This window comes from Procambarus clarkii, chromosome 87 (assembly GCF_040958095.1).
Source record: "Procambarus clarkii isolate CNS0578487 chromosome 87, FALCON_Pclarkii_2.0, whole genome shotgun sequence".
NCBI classification, from domain to species: Eukaryota; Metazoa; Arthropoda; class Malacostraca; order Decapoda; family Cambaridae; genus Procambarus; species Procambarus clarkii.
This window is the reverse complement of record NC_091236.1, coordinates 5,269,693-5,293,461: the sequence shown is the minus strand read 5'-3', so window position 1 is coordinate 5,293,461 and position 23,769 is coordinate 5,269,693. Positions and strand designations below refer to the sequence as shown.

Genomic DNA, 23,769 nt, shown 5'->3' with positions numbered 1-23,769 from the left:
GGTGGTAGCCGGCTTCTATTTATATGGAACGATGGCCGTCCAGATGGCGCTGGTGATGTCGGTAACTATGAACTGGCTCACTTTAACTGCTTGTTTCAGAGGTGGCGTGATCCTGAGGCATCACCAGGTGCGAGGAGGGTGACGGGCCATGGGGGAGGTAGTTTGGAGGTACTTTCTAGACATTTTGAGAGGTGGTGGTGTTGCTCTTGTGGCTGCAGTTCTTGAATATATAGATGTGGTATGATAGAATAGGTGATGATGGAGCAGGCCGAATCTCTTCCTAGATAGATTACCATGACAGCTCTCCCCCGAAGCCTGCTTTATGGAAGTTGTTGAGGTAGCACTGCAGGACTCTGTGAAGTATGAATTTGCTGGAGAATCAAGCCTGCTGAATGGATCGACAAGAATGGTGTTCCAAGGAGATGGTGAGATGGTTTGTCTGATGTAAGGCCCAGCGTAGCAAGTACCGATGGGAGAACTGGGCTAGCAGTAGGAACCGAAGGAGATTGTGATTCAAGATGTTCCCATGGTGATGCAGGGTTCAGCGAAGTTTGGAGAACTGATCCTGAAGTAGGGACCAAAGAATGTTGAGGTCCTAGAGAATGTTGAGGTTGTGCTGCAGTACCCAGCAGAGTACTAAACTGAGATTGAACTGGGCCTGCTGGATGGACTGAAGAATGTTGAAGTCCGAGGAGAGGAAGTAGTTGTAACCTAGTAGATTGGATGGTTCGTTGTGTTGCACACAGGGCAGGATGTTGAGTGGCTCCTCTCTGACAACTGTAGCTGGAGTGTATGATCCCATTTCGTTGCGGCATGATGGTGTTCCTATCGCCAGGGTGGAAAACTAAAGGTTTTCTAATACCTGGCAGGGCGAGAATGGAGTTAGTACAAGACAAGGATTTACGCCTTTCAAATGCAATGGAAGGTAAGTTTGTCTTACAATATTTTAGCTGAGGGCTGATGAAGTTGTCTGGAGGAGCACGTTTATTTGGATTTGGTTTGTAGAGAGAAGGATCTTTCCTGATGTTCGAATAGATCGAGAATTTAGAACCACTGTAGTCAGGCCAAGTACAACGAGAAGGATTAGACAATACCTTGGTGATGTTGGTTGTCTTACTCAGGTCGTTGGAGATATCACACTTGTTCCGACTTTCCTGAAGATGTCCGTACTGCGGGCACTGCTTCCTGAGGTGCTTCACAATGTTAGCAGCTGTACTGTTCCGGACAGAAACTGCTGTAGAATACCTGATGGTAAAACACGGGATAGCATATAAAGGAACATTACCTGAGCTTGTCTGGGACAAAGGCTCATCATAGTTGTTGATGGTATGGCTGAACGGCTCAGAAGACACTGGTACCTGCATCAGGGGTGCCTTTAATAGAGGAGTGTTCGGATTACCTGTCATCTGAGACATGTGACAATTCTTGACAAAATGTTTGATATCTCTAATCATACCTGCCCAGTTTTAGGGCTTTGTAGGTCGTATAGAAGCCGTAGTGTGAGCGAGATCCATGGACCAGACGTAAGATATCTGATCGTAGGCTGTTAGGAACTACCATTTGGTTGATGTTGGCCTGATCGTCGTCGTCCTTCAATTTCCTGGTTCTATAATGCCGGTATAACACTTTGTTTTCGACAAAGACACCAGGGATAGAGTTAGGTTGTGTCTCAGCCTATAAGAATGAAGATGTAAAGGAAGGATCCTCTCTCTGCAACTTACGGAACTCCAGCATTGTGGGATTCGGTGGGAGGTTTTGTGAATCTTGAGGAACAGCTGCAACAGCTAGTTTCGGGCGAGCAGTTATGGCCCGCTTCGTCACCATAACAGGAGGGGAGACGTCCTCAGAATCATATGTTGCTTGAACCTCTTTCTTAACCCTTAACATGCTCGGGGTCTAATATCCTGCCATCCCCACAGACGCATGTCATTTTGAAAAAAAAAATTTTTTTTTTTTTGCTAATCTGTTGTGTTCACTGATCACGGGAAAAATAAAAAAAAAATTCTATTGTACTTACTTTTGTTGCAATAGAGCCGGAAAGCTCAGCGATGACGTCACAATCTGCATGTTCGCTCATGCAGTACACGCCCCAGAGGCGTTGCGCGCGGTCCTCAAACAGCCAGAGTTGCCACAAATATATTTTCGCGCTATTTATTTACAATGTCTAGGCGCATTTTATCCAATTTTTTTCACTAATTGTGTTTCAAATAATGTTTGAATATATTTTGTATCAATAATTGTTGCATATTTGAGTATACACAGGCGCACACATATGTTTTCAATTACGGCAATATAATATGTCATTACAGTCTATTATGACGTCATGCTTGTTTGTTAATTTTCGTTCGGGGAGTTCTGTCCACTTGTTCGGCCTTAGGTCGCAATAGTTTACCAGAATAGGGGTTTGTTTTGGGGCGCCTACCTTTCTGGGTGCCTGTCCCAGTTGATAATTATGGCAGACATAGAATGCTCCCAACCACAGGGAGGGGGGGGTCTATAGGCCATTGCTCCTCGTGCCTCTCTAGAGGGAGCCAGGTTCTGGCTCGTGGTCTTTGGTAGACAAGAACTCCATGCATTGACCGATGCCAGAAAGATATACATATCCATTCAGCCTGGATAGCTCTGGGGAGCCTCCGGGATTCACCCAGAAAATGGCGTTTCATTACATTTATTGCTTTTTTTTTTTTTTAGAAGGCAATATTTTCTCAATGACATATTCATGTTTCAGAACTTGCAAATGCTGGTCGGCCACTTTTTCCAGGAAGTGATGTAGATGACCAGGTAAAGCGTATATTTAAACTATTGGGCACACCTACAGAGGAGACGTGGCCAGGAATGAACTCGCTTCCCGATTACAAAACATTTCCTCTCTACCAACCCACCATGACCCTTGCTCAAGTTTGTCCTAAACTCAGCAGTAAAGGAAGAGATTTATTACAGGTTAGCTGCTAAATATTAGTTATTTATTAATTTATTTTGAAATATACAGTGAAAGATAAATAATAATTTATGTGGGATCCCTGCTCAGTAACTTCCTGAGCTTAAGTACTGGGACTGCTAAGCTGTAGAGAATGACACCAGGCATCTGAGACTGACCCTTGGCTACCAGGAGCCAGGACTATAATCTGGCTCTCAAAGATCAACCAACAACCCAAAAAATCTACCAGAAAGGATAGCCACAACAAAACAAGTGACTGCTTGAAAGACGTTTAGAACTGAGGTAAATAAGGCAAATGATCTTTGCAGGGTGTAAATTTCCTTCTAGTGATGCACATGACTGCCACCAGATGGTGGCTCAATTACCCAAGGTCTCAGCCGCCCTGCTACCTCGCTCACCTGATCCCTGGGGCCAGATTCACGAAAGCACTTACGCAAGCACTTACGAACGTATACATCTTTCCTCAATCTTTGACGGCTTTGGTTACATTCATTGAACAGTTTACAAGCATGAAAACTTCCCATTCAACTGTTGTTATTGTTATAAACAGCCTCCTGGTTCTTCAGAGCTCATTAACTGTTTAATAATTGGAAACAAAGTTTCCAATTACCACAAGATGGGTATGGGGTGCATAATAAATGAACTAAACTAACTCTATTAACTTTGTTACCTCAATTCTGGTCCTAGGTCTTTCATTTTGGTATCAATGAATTCGCAATGACATTCCCTTCAAGGGGTATATGCATATAAGGTCCAAAACCGTGATGAAAGCAGGCCAATTTTTTTTTGTAATTTTTGACTCCATACTTCGTCATCGGTGGCTCTTAAAAAGTAAAATTTTGACTCCATCCATCGTCATCGGTGGGCGAAAGTGTTAAGTTCTCGTTGCTGGCTAGTGCATGGGACTTGTTCTCCTTTGACGCCTGTTTATAGTGAGTGTAGTAGCTAGCTGTGAGTAAGCGTGGGAGGCTAGCCAAGACCCCAGATGACCTGGACCACCATCTGGTGGGGATAATGTGTTTATTCTGCAGCAACGATCATTTGCATTTTTTTTTTTTGTGACTATCTTTTCTGGTGGCTTTACTCAAGATCTGGGTTTGTCTCTGATCTGTCTCCCTACATTTCAAAGAGAGAGCCAGATTCTGGTCCCGACTTGTAGTAGACAAGAGTGGGTCTCGGAGGCCTGGTGTGATTCCTTAAGCTCAGAAAGCTATTAAGGGCTCACCAGGCAATGATGTTTCAATGCTTGATTTTCCCCATGCTTTATACTGTATTTTCGAGTAAGGTTATATTTTCAGACGGGACAATGAATTGTTTAGTACCACAGCTTGCATGCCATTCATTTTTATTCACATAATTTATATCACTTATTTATATTAATTTATTTTTCTTTCTGGGGGAGCCCTGTCTGCTCCCCGAAGCTATCCAGGCTGATACGTATCTTTCTAGAATTTGGCATCAGTTGATTTGGATGGAGTTCTAGGCCTACTGGGGACCACAAGTCAGAATCTGGCCTCCCTCGGAGAGGCACGAGGAGCAGTGGCCTAGTGAAATGCACATGTGATTTAAAGTATTCTATATTTGCCATCGACCGGGACAGGCACCCAGAAAGGTAAGTGGCCAAAAGAAACCCCTATTCTAGTTAAAAATGATGAAAAAAGACAAATGAGTGAATGGAACTCCCCAAATGAAAACGAGCAAACGAGCATGATATCACACACGAGCTGCGCATATGCTAAGTATGTGCAGCTTCCCTCCCCTCCCCGGGAGAGGGAAGGGGGAGCCCCAGATCCCTGCACCGGCGATTCACACCCCAGTTCTTCGGCTGATGTGATACGGCATGGTTGTGTGGCTCCAGCTCCAGACTTGTATGTTGTGCTGTGCTTTGGTTCAGTGCTGCTCTTACGGTGGCGTGCGAGCTGGGAGTAATATTCACAGGTACTTGGGCTGCATGTGATTAGGGTCACCTTTCCTGAGTGCCCTGTAAGTACCGTCCTTGGGGCTTGGGGTTCTCTTCCACAAGTCACCTTGGGTCTACCTCTGTTGGTCTTTTGCTGCTCGGCGATTGACCGCCCTGAGTGTTTTCGGGGGTTTCCACCCTTGTCTACCTTAGGGTAAGTAGCAGTTTTGCACTGGTAGGGGCGCGGGGTACTGTGCAGCTAGTTTTCACCTATAACAGCAGCTAGCTCTGTTCCTTCTGGGTACGCTGTCCTCTCGTGAGGTTTTTCTTTTTCTTTTTGCCTGGTGGGTGCGGAGGGGGGGGGGGGGGTTTGCCTTGGTGTCTCTTTTCCCTGTTTTATTAGGGTTGGACTTTCAGTTTGGTGGTACCCCCTGCTTCACCTTTGTGAGTGGACATGTCCTAGGGGTTCAGCATTAGCAGTTTGTTTGGTAGCATTGGGCGCTGGTTAACAGTACCCTGCCTGGGCTTACTCTTAGCAGAGACAGTCTAAGGGCCCTGGGAAACCCTGGGGAGGGGGCACTTGGGTCCAATGAATGTGACCCCTGGGGCCCCTCTTTTGATTTTGTTTGAGTTTGAGGGTTGCTCTGTCCTTTGTCTTAGGGTGACACTCATTGTTTGTGCTTATGTCATGCTGCCTGCTGGGTCAATGACACCTTCAACCCAGAGTCCTGCGAGCATTGTTGCTTGTTTGTGACTCACTTCACCCAGTCTACTGAAGACCTTATTCGGGTGCAGGGGGCTCCCACGTTGTAGGCTAGGTTTAGGTTGGTTGCTTCCCCGGATGCCCCGAGGCTGCCCCATTTTGCTTATAGGGACCCGGTTTTGGGGGTGTTGGTCACGTCGGCCTTGGATCAGTCCGCACCCCCATGTTTTTTCCCTGTTGTGGTTCATTCGGGTCAAGGAGTGGGGGGTTTTCTTTCCACCCTCTGCATACGAGTTGGATTTGGGTTCGGCTCCTCCCCGGGTTCAGTTCCGTGTCCCTGTGGGTCCTTCGATTCCGTCCTTCTGGAGGTTTTCAGCCTCCTGCATCTTGCCTGTAGAGGTGCAGGCAGCCGGTGCGGCTTGCCTCCCGCGCGACCCAGAGTATGCCTCTATAATGGATCTGTCTGTCTTTGAGGTTTGGATCTTCGTCTCCAATACTGGGTTCATTATGAGGCTCTGGAGTCGTCCTGGTTGGCGGACTGCCTGTTGTTGTCATTGGATGCTTGGAGTTCTTTCTGTCGTACTCGCACGCTTGAGTGGTGCGAGGCGTTGACTGTGGTCCACGTTTACATGGGGGGGCATCTTTGAACACCATAATGAATGTCTTTTGGCTTCTGCTCTTCTGCGGGATGACGACGCATTGCAGCTTCATGTCCAGGTTCCTTCCTTGTCGGCTGCGGTCGTGGCTTGCTGGCTTCAGTCCTGCGTTTCTTTTCCCTCCTGGAGCTGTATTTGCATTGGCTTGTGGAGGATGTTGAGGTGCTTGGGGCTGTTCCTGAGTCTGGCGCCTTTGTCTTGGTTGCTCGTGCGTCGTCTGCGCTTTTGAAGCTGTTTGCGCCGATCCTGCAGGATGTGCTATCGCCATTTTTTGCTGCGCGTCTCACATGCCGTCAGGTTGTGCTCACTTCCTCCTTGGAATCTGCTTAGGCCCTGGCTCTTAGGTTGTCTTAGCTTTTTGTTTTTTGCTGTTTGCGAACTCTGCAGTTGAGCAGTATATGCAGGCGACTTCTTCCAGTTGCCGTCCTATGTCTGACTTGTTGGTTCTCCGAGGGTTCCGGATGGGTTCTTCCCAGAGGGATCGTGCCAGGGTTTGGGGTTCCGCTCGTTGGGGTAGGCCACAAGTGCCAGTTTCAGAGCCGTTGTCGCCTTCAGAACCATTTGCGTCAGGTCAGAGCGGTGCTTGCTCTGTGCGCAGGTCAGGTTCTTGTAAGGGACATCGGCCCATTCGTGGTTCACCCCATTGATGGGGCGATGGGGAGGAAGGCTTGCTCTGTTCGCTCATGCCTGGTCTCACGATTTTTTGCTTTTCGGGTAGTTTCTCGTGGCATGCAGTGGTGTTGGGTGGCTCCTCCTTCAGGGGGTTCAGGGCTAGTGGGGTGTCAAGATATCGGGATCGACGTCTTGACTGGTCGGGGTGGGGTTTCCTGTACCTCTTTCCCCTGGTTCAGCTTTTGCTCCAGGTCCTGGCTCGCTTGAAGACTTACCAGAAGCGAGTAGTCCTCTTGGCCTCATGGTGGCCGGCCCAGCCTTGGTTCAGGCGCTGCTTGCCCAGTGTCCGAACCCAGAGGTTTTTCCGAGGTTCCGCCTCTTTCAACAGATCGGTCCAGTCCATTCTGAGAGTGGTTCTCCTCGAGTCTTTGCCTTTGGTCTTTTTGACTCGAGTCTGTCACCATCTGTATGGTGATCAAGTGGCTTCTTTGATGATGTCCCACCTGCGAGCTTCGTCTCAGTAGCAGTGTGAAGTTTCCTGGTGGTCCTTCCGTTTCTTTTTCACTCTTCGTCGTTGTACTTCGCTTTCGGGTAGGGTTGTTTTGTCCTTTCTCATGTGGTCGTTTTAGGACCGTCATCTTATGCCGAATACTGTCGCCTCCTATCGTGCGGCATTGGTAGGGCCGCTGCGGCTGGCTTTCGGTACAGATGTTACTTCTGTGGCGTTTCGCAACCTGCCTCGTGTGTTGTTTCACCTCCAGCCTGCTCATGTGCCGCCTGAGCCGTCCTGGTCTTTGGACTGAGGACGGCTCAGTCCTCAGTCCAAGAGGAATGCTCAAACAGTTGAAGAGGAATGCTGAGCTCAGGTGCACATTCTCTCAGAATCCATGGTGAAACTCCATCTGGACCAACTGCCTTGTTCTTATTTAGCTCCTTGAGCATTTTTTCCACTTTGTCTCTAGACACCTCTATGTGCTCTATGTTGTTCTCTGGAATTCTTATTGTATCTAGTTCCCTGAAGATTTCAGGGAAGGAAGATTTCACTTCCCTACGTGTTATGGATTTCTACTGTTTATGGTTTCAGCCTTTGCCTCTTCCCTGCCTCCTGCATTCCTGTCTTCCTTCTCTGCCTCTGGTCATGTGTTTTTTGTGTCTTTGGGCTCCTGAGGGTGCGCATTATTTGGATTTTGACCTTCTTTCCTATGGCCATCACCCTTGCCGTGTGTAGTGCTTCTGTGTCCCCTAGGTGACTGGCTGTTTTGTCTTGTTTTTTAACTTATTTCCTGGATCTGCCCACACCACTTTGCATCCTTGTGGCTGTGCAGGATTCTTCAAACTCTTGGGTGTGTTTTTTTTTTTTTTTTTTTTTTTTTTTTTTTTTTTTTTTTTTTTTTTTTTTTTGTTACCAACAGTTGCCTGCATCTTGCATCCTGCCCTGTCTCTTCCCCTGGGGATTTCCGGGTGATGGTCTTGTCCCCCGGTCTTGTATTCCCAGACTGAGGTTCCTAGTTTTCCTTTCTGGTGAGCACCTATTTTGTAACTGGTGTCCTTGCTCGCTCTGTTCAACCAGCTCCCAAGCCTTTGGATTTTCTCCGTACGTCGTCCGTGTTGGGAGTGGGGCCTGATTTCTACGTTCCTCTGTGATGTGCAGAATGAACGACCTGTGAACGAAGTACACCTCTGAATGGAAACAATTGGTTCAGTTCCTCTTGCGTTTTTCCACCGGCAAATGTGGTAGGTATGGGTCTCCCCCGGGTTCGTTTCTGGGTGCCCTTGGGTTCTCGGATTCCCTAGTCACTCCGGGGTGTTGGGTTCTGTTGGGCTCACAGCTTGGTGCAGGTGTTGCAGCGGGGTGGCTTTTGCTGCGACGGATTCGACTAGCTCATGGCTTTCCATTTCACCTCCATTCAAACTGCGCCCCAGTGGTTCCTTGTTCGAACCATGGTGGGTCTCTTCGGGGATGGTCGCTTCAAATGGCTCTTCATCTGTGTTCTCGGGGTTTAACTCTCCGTGCGGTTCCCATCTGGGGTATCCTCCTTCCTGGCGTTCAGCCTGTCTCGGTTCATTCCTCTGCCCCGGACTGGACGGTTAACACCATCTCTTTTGGTTGGCTTGCTAGATGTTCAGGCCCCTGTTGGTGGGCTTCTTCACATTGGCATGCTCATGGCGTCTCCCTGTGTAGGTGACACCCTTCCCCGATTGTGAGGACTTTGTGGTAGATGCTTTTCAGCATGCCTGGTCGTGATGGTGGTACTTGTACCTCTTTCCCCTGGGGGTACATCATGTTATGTGTCCGGTTGCAGCATTACGCTGTTACCCACGCGCCTCGGGTTCTGTGTCTGGGGGCGTGTTTTGGGTTGATCTGATGTCCCTCGTTCCCTGTTCTGGGGCTCGGGTATCTCCAGTCATCCGCAGAGTTCTCGAGTCTAGCCAGCCTGTGGTCTATCCTCGTGCCAATCATATTTGGAGATTTGCAGTTTTTTCTGCTGTGTTTGGAATCATGTCTTGGACTGACATTAGGGCATGGGAGTTTTGGAGGTTGTAGAGGGTCCTGGCTGCCTATTATTTCGTGACCGTTACTAGCTCTCAGCAGTCTTGTGTGGCCTTGGGTCATTGGTTGCAGCTGGTGGTCCTGTCTTCATCATGAGACATGCGGTGCAGCCGCCTCCTGGGTAAGTCCCTCATTTACTTATCTTTGGATATCTAGGGAGCCAATGGGGCTTCCCTCAGAAAACCAGCGTTGAATGTAATAAAACGCCAGTTTCTGGGTGAGCCCCAGAGGCTCCCTGGCACCCTTCCGTATGCTCAGTCTCCAAACTAGTGGGCAGATGGCCGGTTCGGTGGGACGGGGGCCTACTTCTCCTGGGGGTAGGGGGCAAACGAGCGTTGGGTTAATGACGATTTGCTTGTTTCCTTGTTTTTTGGGGGAGTTTTTAGCCTCTGTTTCGGTCCCTGGTTGCAATTTTCTACCAGTTAGGGTCTGTTTTGAAGCGCCTACCTTTCTGTATGCCTAACCCTGGTCAATGGCAGACATGGAATCCTCCAAAAACAGTGGTGTTTCCATAGGCCATTGCTCCCTTTGCCTTTGAGGAAACCAGATTCTGGTTCTGAAGCCCCTGACTAATATAGCTAATATCAGTCCTATAGCTCCAGGGAGCCTCCAGGGCTCACCCAGAAAATGGCGTTTCATTACATTCAACGCTGGTTTTTTGATAATGTTCATTTTAAATCCCAATTTCCATATTGTAATAGGGGTTTTTCACGCTGTGTTTTCCTGATAATGAAACTTAATTTCAGCGACTGCTAATATGCAACCCTGCTGTGAGAATGAGTGCGGAAGACGCCATGACACACGCATACTTTGCTGATCTCTCTCCGTCCATCCGCAATGTTTAGGTGATCGTCAGTTTCGTCAATTAGAATGTTGACCAAACTTCTTTATTACAGTATTTGTGTCAACGCATAAGACAGTATGTATTGATACTATGTGAAGAAAAATAGATATCTAGATTTTCCACTTGTAATCCATATGAAATTGCATTTTCTACCCTCTTGTGTTTTATTATTTGTTGAGAGTAAAGTTTGATGCAACCCATCCTCCAAACTTGATAGTACATTACCTATAGTTACTATTAAGGGAATGTACAAAATATGAGCTGGTGTTTTCCAGCTGTTAGTTTTGTACTATTGGAATACTACCACTTGGAATTTTTTAGGTATGGTGATTGCCTTCCTTCTTGGGCCCCTCTACAAAATTTATAGTACAAAATGTGATCTCTTTTTTTTGGGTGCAACAGTCCATGTTTTGTACTTCCATCTATAGTAATAATAGGTACTTAAATATTTGTATAACAGGTTGGTTTGATGCGGAGACTAACCTGATTTATGTGAATTAACCCTTGTAAAAGTTCAGGTAAGAATATTCATAAGACTGGTAATTTGTGCAATTATTTCGGGCCTCGGCATAAATTGCTATGCTAATTCCACTGGTGAGACGTTCTATGTGAATATTCCATCTTTCACAATTTGCTTCATGATGCCCACTATGATTTGTCAAGATTTTAATATTTGCCTTGGTATCAGTTCTCATTCCAATGCAGTCAAAGTTACATGCTTATTTGAAATGCAGTGACAGAAATAGTGTACAGTGGACTGTTATTGTCATAGAGGGTTTAGAGGTAATATTTTGCAATATTATATGGTTGCTGAAAGTTATTGCATTCTCACTAATGAGTGAGGAATAGTTACTGTTTAATTATTGCCAGTGGACAAGAAATTGTATTGCAAAGGTGTCCAAGAAAACAGTACAGTAGTTGTATCTGTAGTATTGATCAGAAAGTAGAGACAGTATACCATTATTGTTATTAAAATAGACAAGGTGGTTGGTATGTCATCATTTATCACCAGAATTCAAATGTTAGTCTCTATATTTGATAAGATATTTACAAATAAGACATTATACAAAAGTAAGGATAATTTTTATGCTCTAAATTCCTGTGCACATATAGAGATAACACCCACCCACCGTGAGTCCTCATTGCATTACAAAAAACTACTTGTAAAACATTTGCCTGATGTACTGGCTAAATGTCTTTACTTTTTGGAATATTGTATTGTAAAAGATGCATTAGGTAAACACTATATTGACACAGGATTTAGAACCATAAAAAATAAATGTGATAAGTTACATCCTGAAAACAGATGTTGGATAAATAAGATGATGGATGTGACAGATTTTTAGTTGGTCATTGCCCATTTACACAGTTGTCATGGCATGTGGTTGGTTGGGGAATATGTTCTAAGCATATAAATTTACATAAGCACCAGCAAAAAACAAATCTATAATATATACAAAGTTATGTTTTATGAACTACTTTAAATCATGTTGCAGTTTGTCCAGGCATGTAAAATTCATGTGACCAGTGCAGCTGTTGGTCATAAAATATATCTTACTCTTCTAGTTTTGTATCTTTCTTTAGGGACAGGTTCCATCCAAACCTTAAATAATTTTGATGTTCATGTCATCGCTGGACTTCTAGATATAATTAGTTGTTTTATTATTTCTATTGATCATTGTTAAATTCACTTAACTTGAAGATTAAGATAAAATTCTTGAGAAACTAATAAAAGAACTAAAAGAGGGTCAGAAGGTATTGATGAAACAATATACAGACCTTAAGCAATCAATAATTTGACATCATATACTATGATGTCAAATTATGAGGTCTGGGAGTCGTTGTCAGTCCCTGAGGACTGGCTCGATGCTGTTGTCCTCCCTTTTCAGAAACCAGGGTCTCTCGGGACATTCCCTAAAGACTTCCGCCCTATTGCCCTCACGAGTTGTCTGCAAACTCTTTAACGTATGGTTACCGTTTGTCTGATGTGGTTCTTAGAACACTATCACCACCTCTCCCCTTCTCAATTTGGTTTTCGTAAGTGAACTTGGATGTCTATATTTGTACTGGCTATAATAGGTTAAGTAACAATTGTAATTACGAAGCAATAAGATGCTTATCTTAAGATACTAACAAGGTTAGGTAAGGTCGGTGTTTTCTATGAAGCTTTTTAAGGGTATCTATTATGTTTAGTATATCACCGATGCACTTATTTAATAAGTCAATATTGACTTTACGAATTTACGAGAACTTGCGATTGATGCCGTGTCGTCTTGGGCCACTGATCATGACTTCAGGTTCTCTACTTCTAAGACTTGTGCTATGACTTTTACTCGGAGGCATGTCGTTCTTCGTCCCTCTTTGTCACTTTATGGTCATCACCTTGTGTACAAGGATTCCGCTAAGCTTTTGGGGTTAATCTTTGACACTTGTTTGTCTTGGTTGCCCCCATATCTCTTACCTTTGAAAGATAAGGCCCTTACCCTCCTTAAGGTTTTGTCCCATACTTCTTGGGGAGCGGATAGGCGTGCACTCCTCGCTTTACATTCCTCTCTCGTCCTGTCTAAACTCGATTATGGTTGCTCTGCTTACTCATCTGCTGCTTCTTCTCTTCTCCGTCTTGATGCTTTGCACCATACTGGGTTGCACCTCAGCTCTGGTCTTTCGTTCGACTCCCGCACTCAGCTTGTATGTTGACACTGGCTTCCTATCTCTCCAGGATCACCGTGATTGCTACTGTCTTCACTATCTTGCGTGGTTCTTGCAACATCCTTCCTCTTGCCTCTGTCGTGTTTTAACTTTTACCCCTCCTGTAGTTCCTGTTCCTCTTCACCACTTTCCTCTTTCTCTCCGGTTATCTCACTTATAGGATTCTTTTTCAGTTCGTATTTCTAATATTTCTCCACGTCTTGTTCTTTTCTTGCCCCCCCCCCCCCCCCCATGGAGAGTTCCCCTTCCAAAGTTTTGTACATCCTTGACCTGCAGGGGTGAGCTTTTACCCCTCCTACGGTTCTAAAATGCCTTTTCTTTGAGCACTTTTCTTCACACTCCCGCTCCGTTTCCATCTTCACTGATGGGTCTAAGTCTGCGGATGGTGTATGCTACTCTGTTGTTTTTCCTGACCGCACTTATATGTATTGCCTACCTCCAGAGACTAGCATCTTCACAGCAGAACTTTATGCTATTCTCTATGCTCTTTGTCTCCTGCTTTCTCGTTGTCAATCTTCCTTTGTGGTTGTCGTTGACTCTTGTAGTGCCCTCATGGCTCTCGGGTCCTTTAATCCGGTCCATCCAGTGGTCGTCGAGATTCAACATTGGCTGTTTCTTATTTCCAGTAAATTTAAGCCGGTTGAGTTTTGCTGGGTTCCCAGCCATATTGGTGTCTCCTTAAATGTGCGTGTGGGCACTGCCGCTAGGGAAGCTGTCCGCTCTTGTCCTATCTCCTGTAAAGGTACGGTATTCCTTATTCTGACTTTTACCCAGTTATTCATTCTTCCATCCTGACCCATTGGCAGGATTGTTGGTCTTCTGTTACTGTAATAAACTGTGTACCCTTAAGAGTAGTGTGTCCTCATGGCCTTCCTCCTACCATCGTAACCGGCGATGGGAAATGACTCTGGCGAGGTTGCGTATTGGCCATACACTCTTAACTCACGGTCACTTAATGGAGCGCCGCCCTGCTCCTTATTGTCCAAATTACATTGTCCCTCTTACTGTCAGGCATATCCTTATTGAATGTCCTGACTTCCAGGACGCGCATGTGTCTTGCTTTCCTACTGTCCATCATGGTCGCTTGTCCCTCGATAGAATTCTTGGTGAAGTAATTATCAAAAGAAGGTACCAAACCGGGAAGGCTATGTAGCACCATCAAATGTGCTGAATAATCAGAGGGCGCTAAATATCACCGAGGATGCCAATACGAGAACGGAAACGCATAAGGCGAATGATATCAAAAGTATCTGATTCACAAAGAATTCTATCAAGGGACAAGCGACCGCGAGGGGCGGTCAGAAAACGAGACACAAGCTCGTCCTGGAAGTCGGGACATTCAACAAGGATATGTACGACCATAAGAGGGACAATGCAATTTGGACAATGGAGCGCTGCCCTGCTCCTGATTAAGTAACCGTGAGTTAAGCATGTATGGCCAATACGCAACCTCGCCAGAGCCATTTCCCATCGCCGGTTATGGTGGTAGGAGGACGGCCATGAGGATACGCTACTCTTAAGAGTACGCAGTTTATTACCAGTTACAGAAGACCAATACTCCTGCCAACAGGTCAGGATGGAGGAATGAATAACTAGGTAAAAGTCAGAATAAGGAATATCCTTACAAGAAATGGGACAAGAGCGGACAACTTCCCTAGTGGCAATATCTGCACACTCATTTAAAGAGACAATATGGCTGGTGTGACGGTGTTCTAACCCTATATCTTTCCTGTCCCGGCATCAAGAGTCGTATCTCTGCGACCTGCACATTCTCTGATGTTCAGGGAACGTTTTGATGTATGTAAAGGTATTGAAAGTTATCATGTTGGCAGTGAATTTGCCAGTTTAGTTTGGTGTTGCAAGTGGCTTACGCCATTTTGAGTTACAAGATAGCGCTGAGTCATTCCACTTCCCGCCAAAGACCCCCTCCCCGCTCAGCTCGTTGTCGCCGTGTGGGGGCTTAGTGGGCGGCTGTCGGAGTGTGATGCTCCTTGGGACAGTCCTCTGTCCTTTTCTAGCCTTGTGCTCCTGCTGCCGTCCTCTCCAATTCTGCTGGGCATCTTTTCCTTTTCCTTCTGTTTCGTTTTTCTCCCCCCTCTTCTCCTATCTGCTTGCCGTTTCCTGCCGACCTTTTGCTCGTTCTGGTTCTTCCCTTGGACTTCTTCTATTTTGACGCCCGGGTGCTTGAGGAGGCATACTCTTGCACCCGTAGAACTGTAGTACCCGACGTCGAGAGCGAGGGGAACCTTTTATTGTCAATCCCCCTTTCGTCACTGAACCCGATCTCGACGGACTGTCGGTTTCTTAAGGTGGCGTTTGTGGGGCGTATACTCACGACGCACCCCTAGGAGGCCCCGGCAAGATCGGCGATAGCTTCTTGTTGGGTATCCTGCCTCTAATTGTGGCTCCATGGTGGGTGTGGGGGCACATTCGTGAATGAATTCTTCTTTTCGTAATGATGATAACCCCTGTTTCGGCTGCTTCTGGTTTACCTTCTCAGGCTCGTGGGGTGGGCGACCAAGCCCCCGAGTCGGTCCGTATTGGAAGACCGGGCTCTGTAGCCTCCGCTGCATTGGGCCCCGACCTTGCTCCTCCTTTGGCCTCTCTGACTCCTTCCCCTGGCTCCCCTCCCTCCTCTGTGGTTGGGTCGAGCCCCAAGCCCCCAGTGGTGACTACCTCGTCCCCTGGCGCGGCTCCTTCTCTAGTTGTAACTACTGCGCCTTTTAACCCCTCTCTCTCTGGGGGTTCTCACCGCCGTCCTCGTCACGGCCGCCCTCGCTCGATTCCTTCCAGTTCTGCTACCTATCAAGCCTTGTTTGGTCCTGCTTCGTGGGCCAAATATTTTGATCTCCTCCCTCTTGATTCTGCGCCTCCTGACGATTTCTCCCTCCATCGATATCTCGTTGATTCCATGGATGCCTCCATTACTTTCAACCCCACTCGTCTCGGTACACGTGTCGTTGCTGCTCCTTCTCAGGATGCTGCTTCCCGCTTGGCTGCCTTATCCTGCCTTGGCGAGAACCCTGTTCGGGTCTCGAAGAATGCTCAGTTGAATGCCAGTGTTGGCACTATTTTGCTCCCGCCCCATGTTGCAACCGGTGTTCGGGACCTGCGCGACTGCCACGACGATATTCGACATATCCTTGCTGCCCAGGGCCATTCTATTCTCCAGGTGGACACGTTTACTCGTCCCCCTCGTGGTAGTCGCCGTCAACCCCTCCGGGTTGTGAAGATTACCTTTGATGGTAGGACCCTTCCACCCTCTGTCATTCTTGCTGGTGCCAGGTGCTCTGTCCAGGAGTACATTCCTTCTCCTCAGCTCTGCAACAAGTGCTGGAGGTTTGGGCATGGTACCCTCCGCTGTTCCGGGACTGTCTCTCTCTTGTCCTTTGTGTAGTGGCGAAGGTCACTCTAAGTCGGAGTGCACTTCTCCCCAGGCTCGTTGCCTCAACTGCGGTGAAGCCCATCCTGCCTTCTCCCGTGCGTGTGTCCATTACAAGCTTGAGGCAGCCGTCCTTAACTTGAAGCACCGGGAGCGTTTATCTTTTCCTGAGGCGAGACGCCAGGTTCGCCGGCTCCTGCCTTATGCTAATATCTCTTATGCTCGCGTGTTGCGCTCTTCCTCTCCTCGTCCTTCCCGCCTTCCTCAGACTCACAACCGTTTCCGGGCCTTGGACCCTGATGCGCCCACTGCCCCCTCCTCTGTTCCTTTGGGTTCTCTCCCGAAGGATCCTCCTCCTGGTCCTCTGTCTGGGGTTCCCCTTCCTTCTACCCGGTCTGTCGTGTCTCCTGTGTCTTCTTCCTCGTCTCCCTCCGTTCCTCCTTACCATCCTTCCCCTCCATCTCTTAACTCTCCCCGCCGCCTGTCGGTGCAGGCTGATGTCCATCGCTCTCCAAACGGCCGTCATGTGTGCTCTCGTTCAGCTTCTCCTGTTGAGACGCTAGAATCCGTTGCCCAGTACGTGGTTGCTGGAACACCTGTCTCTTTACGTCAGAAACGTAAACCTGGCTCCTCTCCTTCCTCCTCCCCGGCGGGTAAGAAGGTTTCGCTTTCTTCCTCGGCCCCTACTTCTGCCTCTCTCGCTCCTTCCCCTCCCATTTCAGTGGTTGCGCCCCCTGTTCCTGCTATGGAGGTTTCTTTAGCCCCCGCTTCCCTCTCAATTGCTGCCCTTGCTGAGGTACGCTCCCCTCTTTCTACCCCTCCTCTTCCTGCTGCTGTCCTTGCCTGCTCCTCTCCGTTGTCTCCTCCTCTTCCTCCTCCTCCTCCTCCGGACCCCGCCCGCCCACCTCTGATCTGTTCTCCCATTTCCTTCCCTCCGTCTTTGCTCAGTTTACCCATGCCCCCTAACCCTGACTTTGCTGACCCTGATCCCGACCCTGATATTCTTTAACGTGCTCTGTTGCTCTTTCGCCTTTGTTTCTTCCTTGTTCTCTGTTTTTGTCCTTTCTCTTCTCGTCGTTGTCCATTCTTCAATGGAACGTTCGAGGTTATTACGCTAATTTCCTCGAACTCCAACTTCTGATTTCGCGGTTTTCGCCCCTTTGTGTCTGTCTCCAGGAGCCGATGCTTGGTGCTCGTCCTGGTCGTTTTCGTGGCTATTCCTTTCTCTCCCCCCCCCCCCCCCAGCTGTTGCTGGGGCTTCTAATTCTTCTGCTCTTTTGATTTGTACTGATGTTCCCTTTGTTCCTTTACTTTTTCCTTCACCTCTCCATTGTTCTGCTGCTCGTGTCTTTGTGGGGAAATGGTACACTGTTTGTTCCATTTATCTCCCCCCGAGTGTCCCGCTTTCTCTTCCTGATTTGAAACACCTCCTAGACTCCTTGCCGGAGCCTGTGCTCCTGCTGGGTGACTTCAATTGTCATCATTCTGCTCCAGTAGTTGGATGTAGGGAGACGTGCATGTAGGGAGACGGCGAAGCATCTCACAGTGAATGCCATCCGAGCTCGGCGCCATAGAACCGCAGAGGGCCAGGGAAGACTGAAGTTCAGAGAGAGATAAGGAATCGTTATAGGGAAGTCTTGAGATGGGTGCAGAAATCTAAAGGACGAGATTCAAGAGCAGGTTTACAAAGAAGGAAAGACTGAGGAAGATGAGAACCAGAGCTAACAGAAGAAAAGTGGGAATCCAGTTTGGTCGCGACCTGCAACGGGTCCGCCACAAGAGTACCAAGGAGGTGAAGGACCGGCGCGACATCGAGAACGAACTTGCCCGCTATCTTGCAGATATGCTTCCAGATCTGCGGCAGAGGAGCTTCGGACGTAAGGGTGGCAACATAAGACTTCCAGCACTCATGCTTAGTTGTACAGATGGCCCTACGGGTCACCGTTTTCGCCTTCCGAAACAAAAGATAAGAATCAGCCATCTGCCGGTGGTGGTGTCTCTTCCAGGCCGCACACTTACAGCAGACAGCCTGAGCAGAGTCCACATTTCACCAGGGAACGCACTTCTGTGGGTCCCCAAGAGGAAGAGTGAGGAATAGAGCAGAGGGCAGCGTCGAAGATGGTGTCATGAAAAAGGAGGAGGGCGCGAGGAAGAGGCAGCATGGAGAGGTCAGAGAGAGCAGCACAGAGGGTAAATAGGTTCCAGTTTGCCTTGGCAAACTGTCACCTTGGGAAGGAGAGGGAAGGGCAAAAAGAGAAAAAGTTACAAGGATGGGGAAATGGTGACTGCCATGGAGGTCATCAAGAACTCACCACATGAAATAATGACCACAAAGTCTTCTGTATAGTTAAGCAGTTTGGCTTTGGGTAACTTGAGCTTCATGAAATGTTTCATGAGAGTTGAAGAGGAAGGGACTTATTATTCCTCCCTGCAGAGTCCCATTTTCCAGCTTCTTTGAGGAGGATCTTTTTCCCTAGAATTTGACTTTAGCTTCTCTATTAAGCATACTTGCTTTGGCAAAGGCAAGAGCGTGTCCTTTGATTTCCATATCCACCAGGTAGCACAGTGTAACCAACCGGAGCATTGGCTAACTCGAAGGCTTTTTCTAGATCCAGAAAAATAAGATTTCCTGGTTTGTCATTGATTTGATCCAGGAGGGAGGTAAGGCATTCTGTAGTTCCCACACCTTTTCTGTAGGTAAACATTTTGATGCAGTGGATTGGGTTTCCATCCAATTCCAGTAAGAGTCATTTTTTCTGCACTTTTGGCCAGACAGCTTGTTAATGAGATGAGTCATGGGTTTCCTGGGGTCTTTGGGTTTTGGAATGGGAACTATAATTGCACTATTTCAAGAGAATGGTCGAGTTCTTGTCACCCATATTCTGTTGACGAGATTCAAGAAGGCTTCTTCACTCTTTTCTTCTTCTCCTAGCTTGGCTAACTTGTTCTAAGTGAATCTGTCCTCATCTGAAGCTGTGATTTTAGTTTTCTTAGTAGCTCTTCTGAGTTCTTTTAGATTGAAAGGTTGGTCTAGTTCATCAGGTAAGGCTAAACACATCGTAATTTTTGTTCCATCTTGCTGCTTGAAGTCTTTGTTGGTGAGTCGGAGTTGCTTGAGGAGGTTGAGTAGAACTAGCTATTGAAGCAAATAGATTTGTCATTCTTTCTTCTTCTTGCTTTGGATGTACATGATGGGGTGGAGCAGGAGGCAATTTTCCTTTGACCCTGTTGATCTGCCTCCAGATGTTGCCCAAAGATGTATGCTGATTTAGGTTGGCACATCAGACAAACCATATTGTTATTTGATGCATTCTGCATGCACATGATGTTGGACAGCTCTAAGAAGTTTCACATTAGCCTGGGTTCTGTATATGAAATTATTTCATGCACAATTTAGTCTGTTATGTAAATCTTTGATCCTATCACAGTAATACCAATGGTCTTTATGTTGTTGGGTAATTGTTTTCTTCTTGGGGATACCTTACCTTGAGGTGCTTCCGGGGCTTAGTGTCCCCGCGGCCCGGTCGTCGACCAGGCCTCCTGGTTGCTGGACTGATCAACCAGGCTGTTAGACGCAGCTGCTCGCAGCCTGACGTATGACGGGATGGAGTGATTTGCTGCTCTATGTATTGCATTTACTAAATCTTTTTTCCATCTCTTCAGTTTTGTTAGGCAGAGTAATTTTGGTGATAAATTTCAAGAGGTTCCTGAAACTTTGTCCAATATGCTTTGATAAAATCCCATCTGGGCTCGGGAGCTGGAGGTCTGGAAGGTAGTGCTATATTAATTTAATACATGTTCTTTTAGCAAAGTTGTTACTTGTCAGTACGTGGTCAACTGACCAATAAGACAACTCATAAATACAGGTAGAGACAAACATGAGAATCAGCTCTTCCCCCCTCCTCAATAAGGGTTGGTTCTGTCGAGTTAAGCAGACGGACTTGAGGCACTTCACCCAAAAGGTGTTTAATATGTTTCCACTGGCTTTAGTTTTTGGAAAATCAAGTAGCGGATCACCGTGAGTGTTTTAGTCACCCGAGATGATAGTAAATGTGGCAAGTGCTATTTCAAAAATTGCAGAGATCCATATCATGTTCTCTATGGCTCCTGTATACATTAAAGATGGACAGCATCGAGTTCCTCATGTTGAGATTAACTTCCAAAATTTTGACGTCCTCACCACAGTCAGGCAAGTCTGAACTGCATGACATTGATATGATTTACTAATATTGAAATGCATCTGGTGCCACCTTGTGTAATTGGGTTGTGGTAACTTTGATACCCTGGGATATTGATAATTCTTTCAGTCCTGGTAATTATATTTTGAAGTAAAACAATATTAATGTTGTCGCTGAGAAGCACTGCTCTGAGTGTTTGAACTTTGTTTTTGAATCCTTGAATGTTCCATTGTATAATCTTGAGATTAACAGAATAATGGACAATAATGACATTTGAATCTAATGAGTACATGGTAGTTTGTAATGTGCTTATTTCCCTGACGGCTTCTGTCTTCTTGGCTGGAGTGGAGAGACTGCCATTGGGTGCTGAAACAAATCAGTTTCGTCACCTTCGACTCGGTTGACATTTTCAGGTAGGGCTTGTTGGAGTGTGGAGGAATAAGTTCAGTAGATTTTTTTTTTTTTTTTTTTTTTTTTTTTTTTTTTTTTTTTTTTTTTGTTACCACTTAACATTTACTTCCTTGACTGAGGGTTGGGCTGTTCCAGTGCTTGGAATGCTTTGTTGAGCATGTTGCTGAAGGTATCTGTTAGGGAGGTAATGACCATTGGACACTTGATATGCCTTTGGCTGATTTTCTTTTGTGGTGGTGGGTGAAGAGACTGGGTTGGGTCGTGGTGTCTTTGCTACATCCAGCTACTGGAGCATTTGATGTTGAGGTCATCATCCGAGCTCGAGATATCCTGGAGGCAATAGCAGGTGTATTAATTTTGCTGCCCTTATCTGTGCAGTTGTTGTAGCCTTGTGCACAGTTTTCTCCAGTTGTTCACGGTCCTGTTTAGACTAGAAGGAATTGGCACTCTAGGCTGTTGCCGATTGTTTATTTTCATAGCTTTGGGAATTGCTGAAGAGTATTCCATTGGCTTTTAACCGAGGGTTTGGTAGTTGTCGTGGATTTGTGGCTCTGGGTAGATTCGAAGGCTTTGATTCTTTTGACCCTTTGTGGACATAGCCCCACAAAGTAGGCCATTTGCATTTGTGGGTTTGCCTTGTGCAGATTTTTGCATACATAAGTGTTGTGTAGCTTGCTGCATACTCCAGGTTGTTCTGGACATCTGCAGGCATCTCTATGGCGGCTGAAGCACCGACATCTGCAACAGCACACAGGCTCTGGATTTTATAGCTTTGGCTTTAATTGTCCATAGATCTCTAAACCGAGTGTGTTGGTGCGAGGTCCTTTTGTTACAAGCACCCGTCTTGCGCAAATATGACACCGTTTAAACTTTTTCGTTGTTAGGCTCTTACAATGCCCCAATATCACTGTTTGCATTGACTTTATAGTACAATATTTCCCCACTGAATGTTAACAAGTTTCAGATTCCTGAGGTTGGCAATTATGTCTGGGTTAGCTGTGGATATGCTATATCTGCCCGTGTCAGGTTTAGCTTCACAATCTGATCCTGGGTGATCTTTTTCTATGTGTAGCCGCAAGTGGGACCATCTTTGGCCTTTTGGTTTGAAGATGGGCTTTGGCATTGGTTTAGGAGCTGCCCTTGGGTTCAAAATAGATTTCTTCGGTTCTCCACCGTTTGACCGTTTTCTGCTATTTGCCGAAAGGAAGGGGGGTGGGCTCTTTGAGAGTGAGGTTATTCTCTGGTAACTATTCCTGTCATCTTGATCCATATAGTTTTGTGGAAAAAGTAGGGTGGCCTTGTGACCTTAATCACTCCAGAAGTATGGTCAGGAGTCATTTCCAGTGGAGGGGGGGGAAACCATGGTGGGTCCCACTTTTAGTGGTTTTTGTATAGATTGATTGTGTAGTCTTAATTGCCAAATAGCATTCAGTTTACCGTGCACTAAAACGACTTGTGCCAGTCGCTAATCTATGAACAGTAGTATCATCTTTTGTACCTCGGTAAATCCTGAGTGAGCAGTTCACTGGGAGTGTGCACGACTTCATACACTGACCTAAAGTGTGCATGCAAACGTTTGCAAAGGGGGGGCTTATGTTACCTTTTGTGATTATGGAGTTTGTTATGGGTATATATGTACAGTAATCTTTATTCTCTTCAGTTTCAAACATTTGTGTGGTAATGGGATGTCTGAATACCAAAGTGTTTATTCAGTGTTTGCTGCACTTTTCTATTATAACTTTGACCCTTAATTGTTGAATTGCCCGACTTCCAGGACGAACGTGTTTTGCTTTCAGACTGTCCCTCGTGGTCACTTGTCCCTCGACAGAATTCTTTGTGAATGATTTTTTATATTTCGCCTTATGCGTTTCTCATTGGCAGTCTGATATTTAACTCCCTCTGATTATTTTGCACTTTGATGGTGCTACATAGCCTTCCTGGTTTGGTGCCTTTGATACCAAAGGGTACCAACCCTTCCTGGTTGGTACCTTACCTTAATTCCTCAAGATTAAGAAGCAAGGCCAAAAAATACTTTCCTATGGTCTCTAGACAAGTGACAAGACAACCTAGCCCATTATGCAGTTCCAATGTCTAGAATTTTACTGTTATGAATGCCTAGTGTCATCCAGAATGATTAGGACCGAGTTCAAGGTTCTTGGGAAGGCATTTGTGAATACTATTTCCCAATTGCTTTGATTTCTTAAATTACTGTACATAAAAAGGACAGTTTTAACAGGTGCTATTATCATTTTATGTTTGCATGCACTTTTACACTAATTTCTAGGCATTTCATAGCCCGAGAATTTATTCTAACAAATTTAAAGTCAAGATTTGAAATATTGAGGCAACTTTAATTTCAGCAGTTTCCACATTGACTATTCTCCATACTTACTAGCGATTGATAATTACAAGCAATTATGCAGTTCCTTGGCTCAACTTACCAGTTAAGTGTTGTATGTATCCCTATGCAAAGTTTTTTTTATAAAAAACTATTTGCTTCAAGTTGTCAAAATTAGTTTAGCTTAGCTTTGTTCATATTTCAAAGCTGAACTTATTTCCCATGGAATAAATTATGCAATTTATCTTCAAACATCATTGTTGAACACTGATTCACTAAAGTTAAGTAATTTCCAGAATGATTGGATCTTGCCTAATTTCAGGATCAACTAGGCATGTAAAAGTCTCTGCCATTTACAAATTTATTAAAATAAAGGGTACACATTGTACAGTATTTTATTTCATCAAGTATTTACATTTTCAGGTTGTGGTAAACTAATGTTCCTGGATGCTATCACTGAAGATTCCTAAGCACCTTTAAAATTTACTCTTGTTGAACTCTAGTAGCCATGTCTCTGCATATCTGCAACCTGTCCAGGTCCTCTTTG

The 23,769-nt window shown here is 45.9% G+C and overlaps 1 protein-coding gene across 1 annotated transcript in view; it reads left to right on the top strand.

Moving 5' to 3' along the window:
* Cdk5 (Cyclin-dependent kinase 5) overlaps nucleotides 1–11,769 on the top strand; it is a 38,573-nt gene extending 26,804 nt beyond the window's left edge. Inside the window, exons 6-7 of the mRNA XM_045728905.2 lie at nucleotides 2,729–2,940; nucleotides 10,107–11,769. Of these exons, the coding sequence (XP_045584861.1) occupies nucleotides 2,729–2,940; nucleotides 10,107–10,205 (311 nt within the window). The 3' untranslated portion in view covers nucleotides 10,206–11,769. The remainder of the gene's footprint in view (nucleotides 1–2,728; nucleotides 2,941–10,106) is intronic.
* The last annotated feature ends 12,000 nt before the right edge of the window (nucleotides 11,770–23,769 follow it).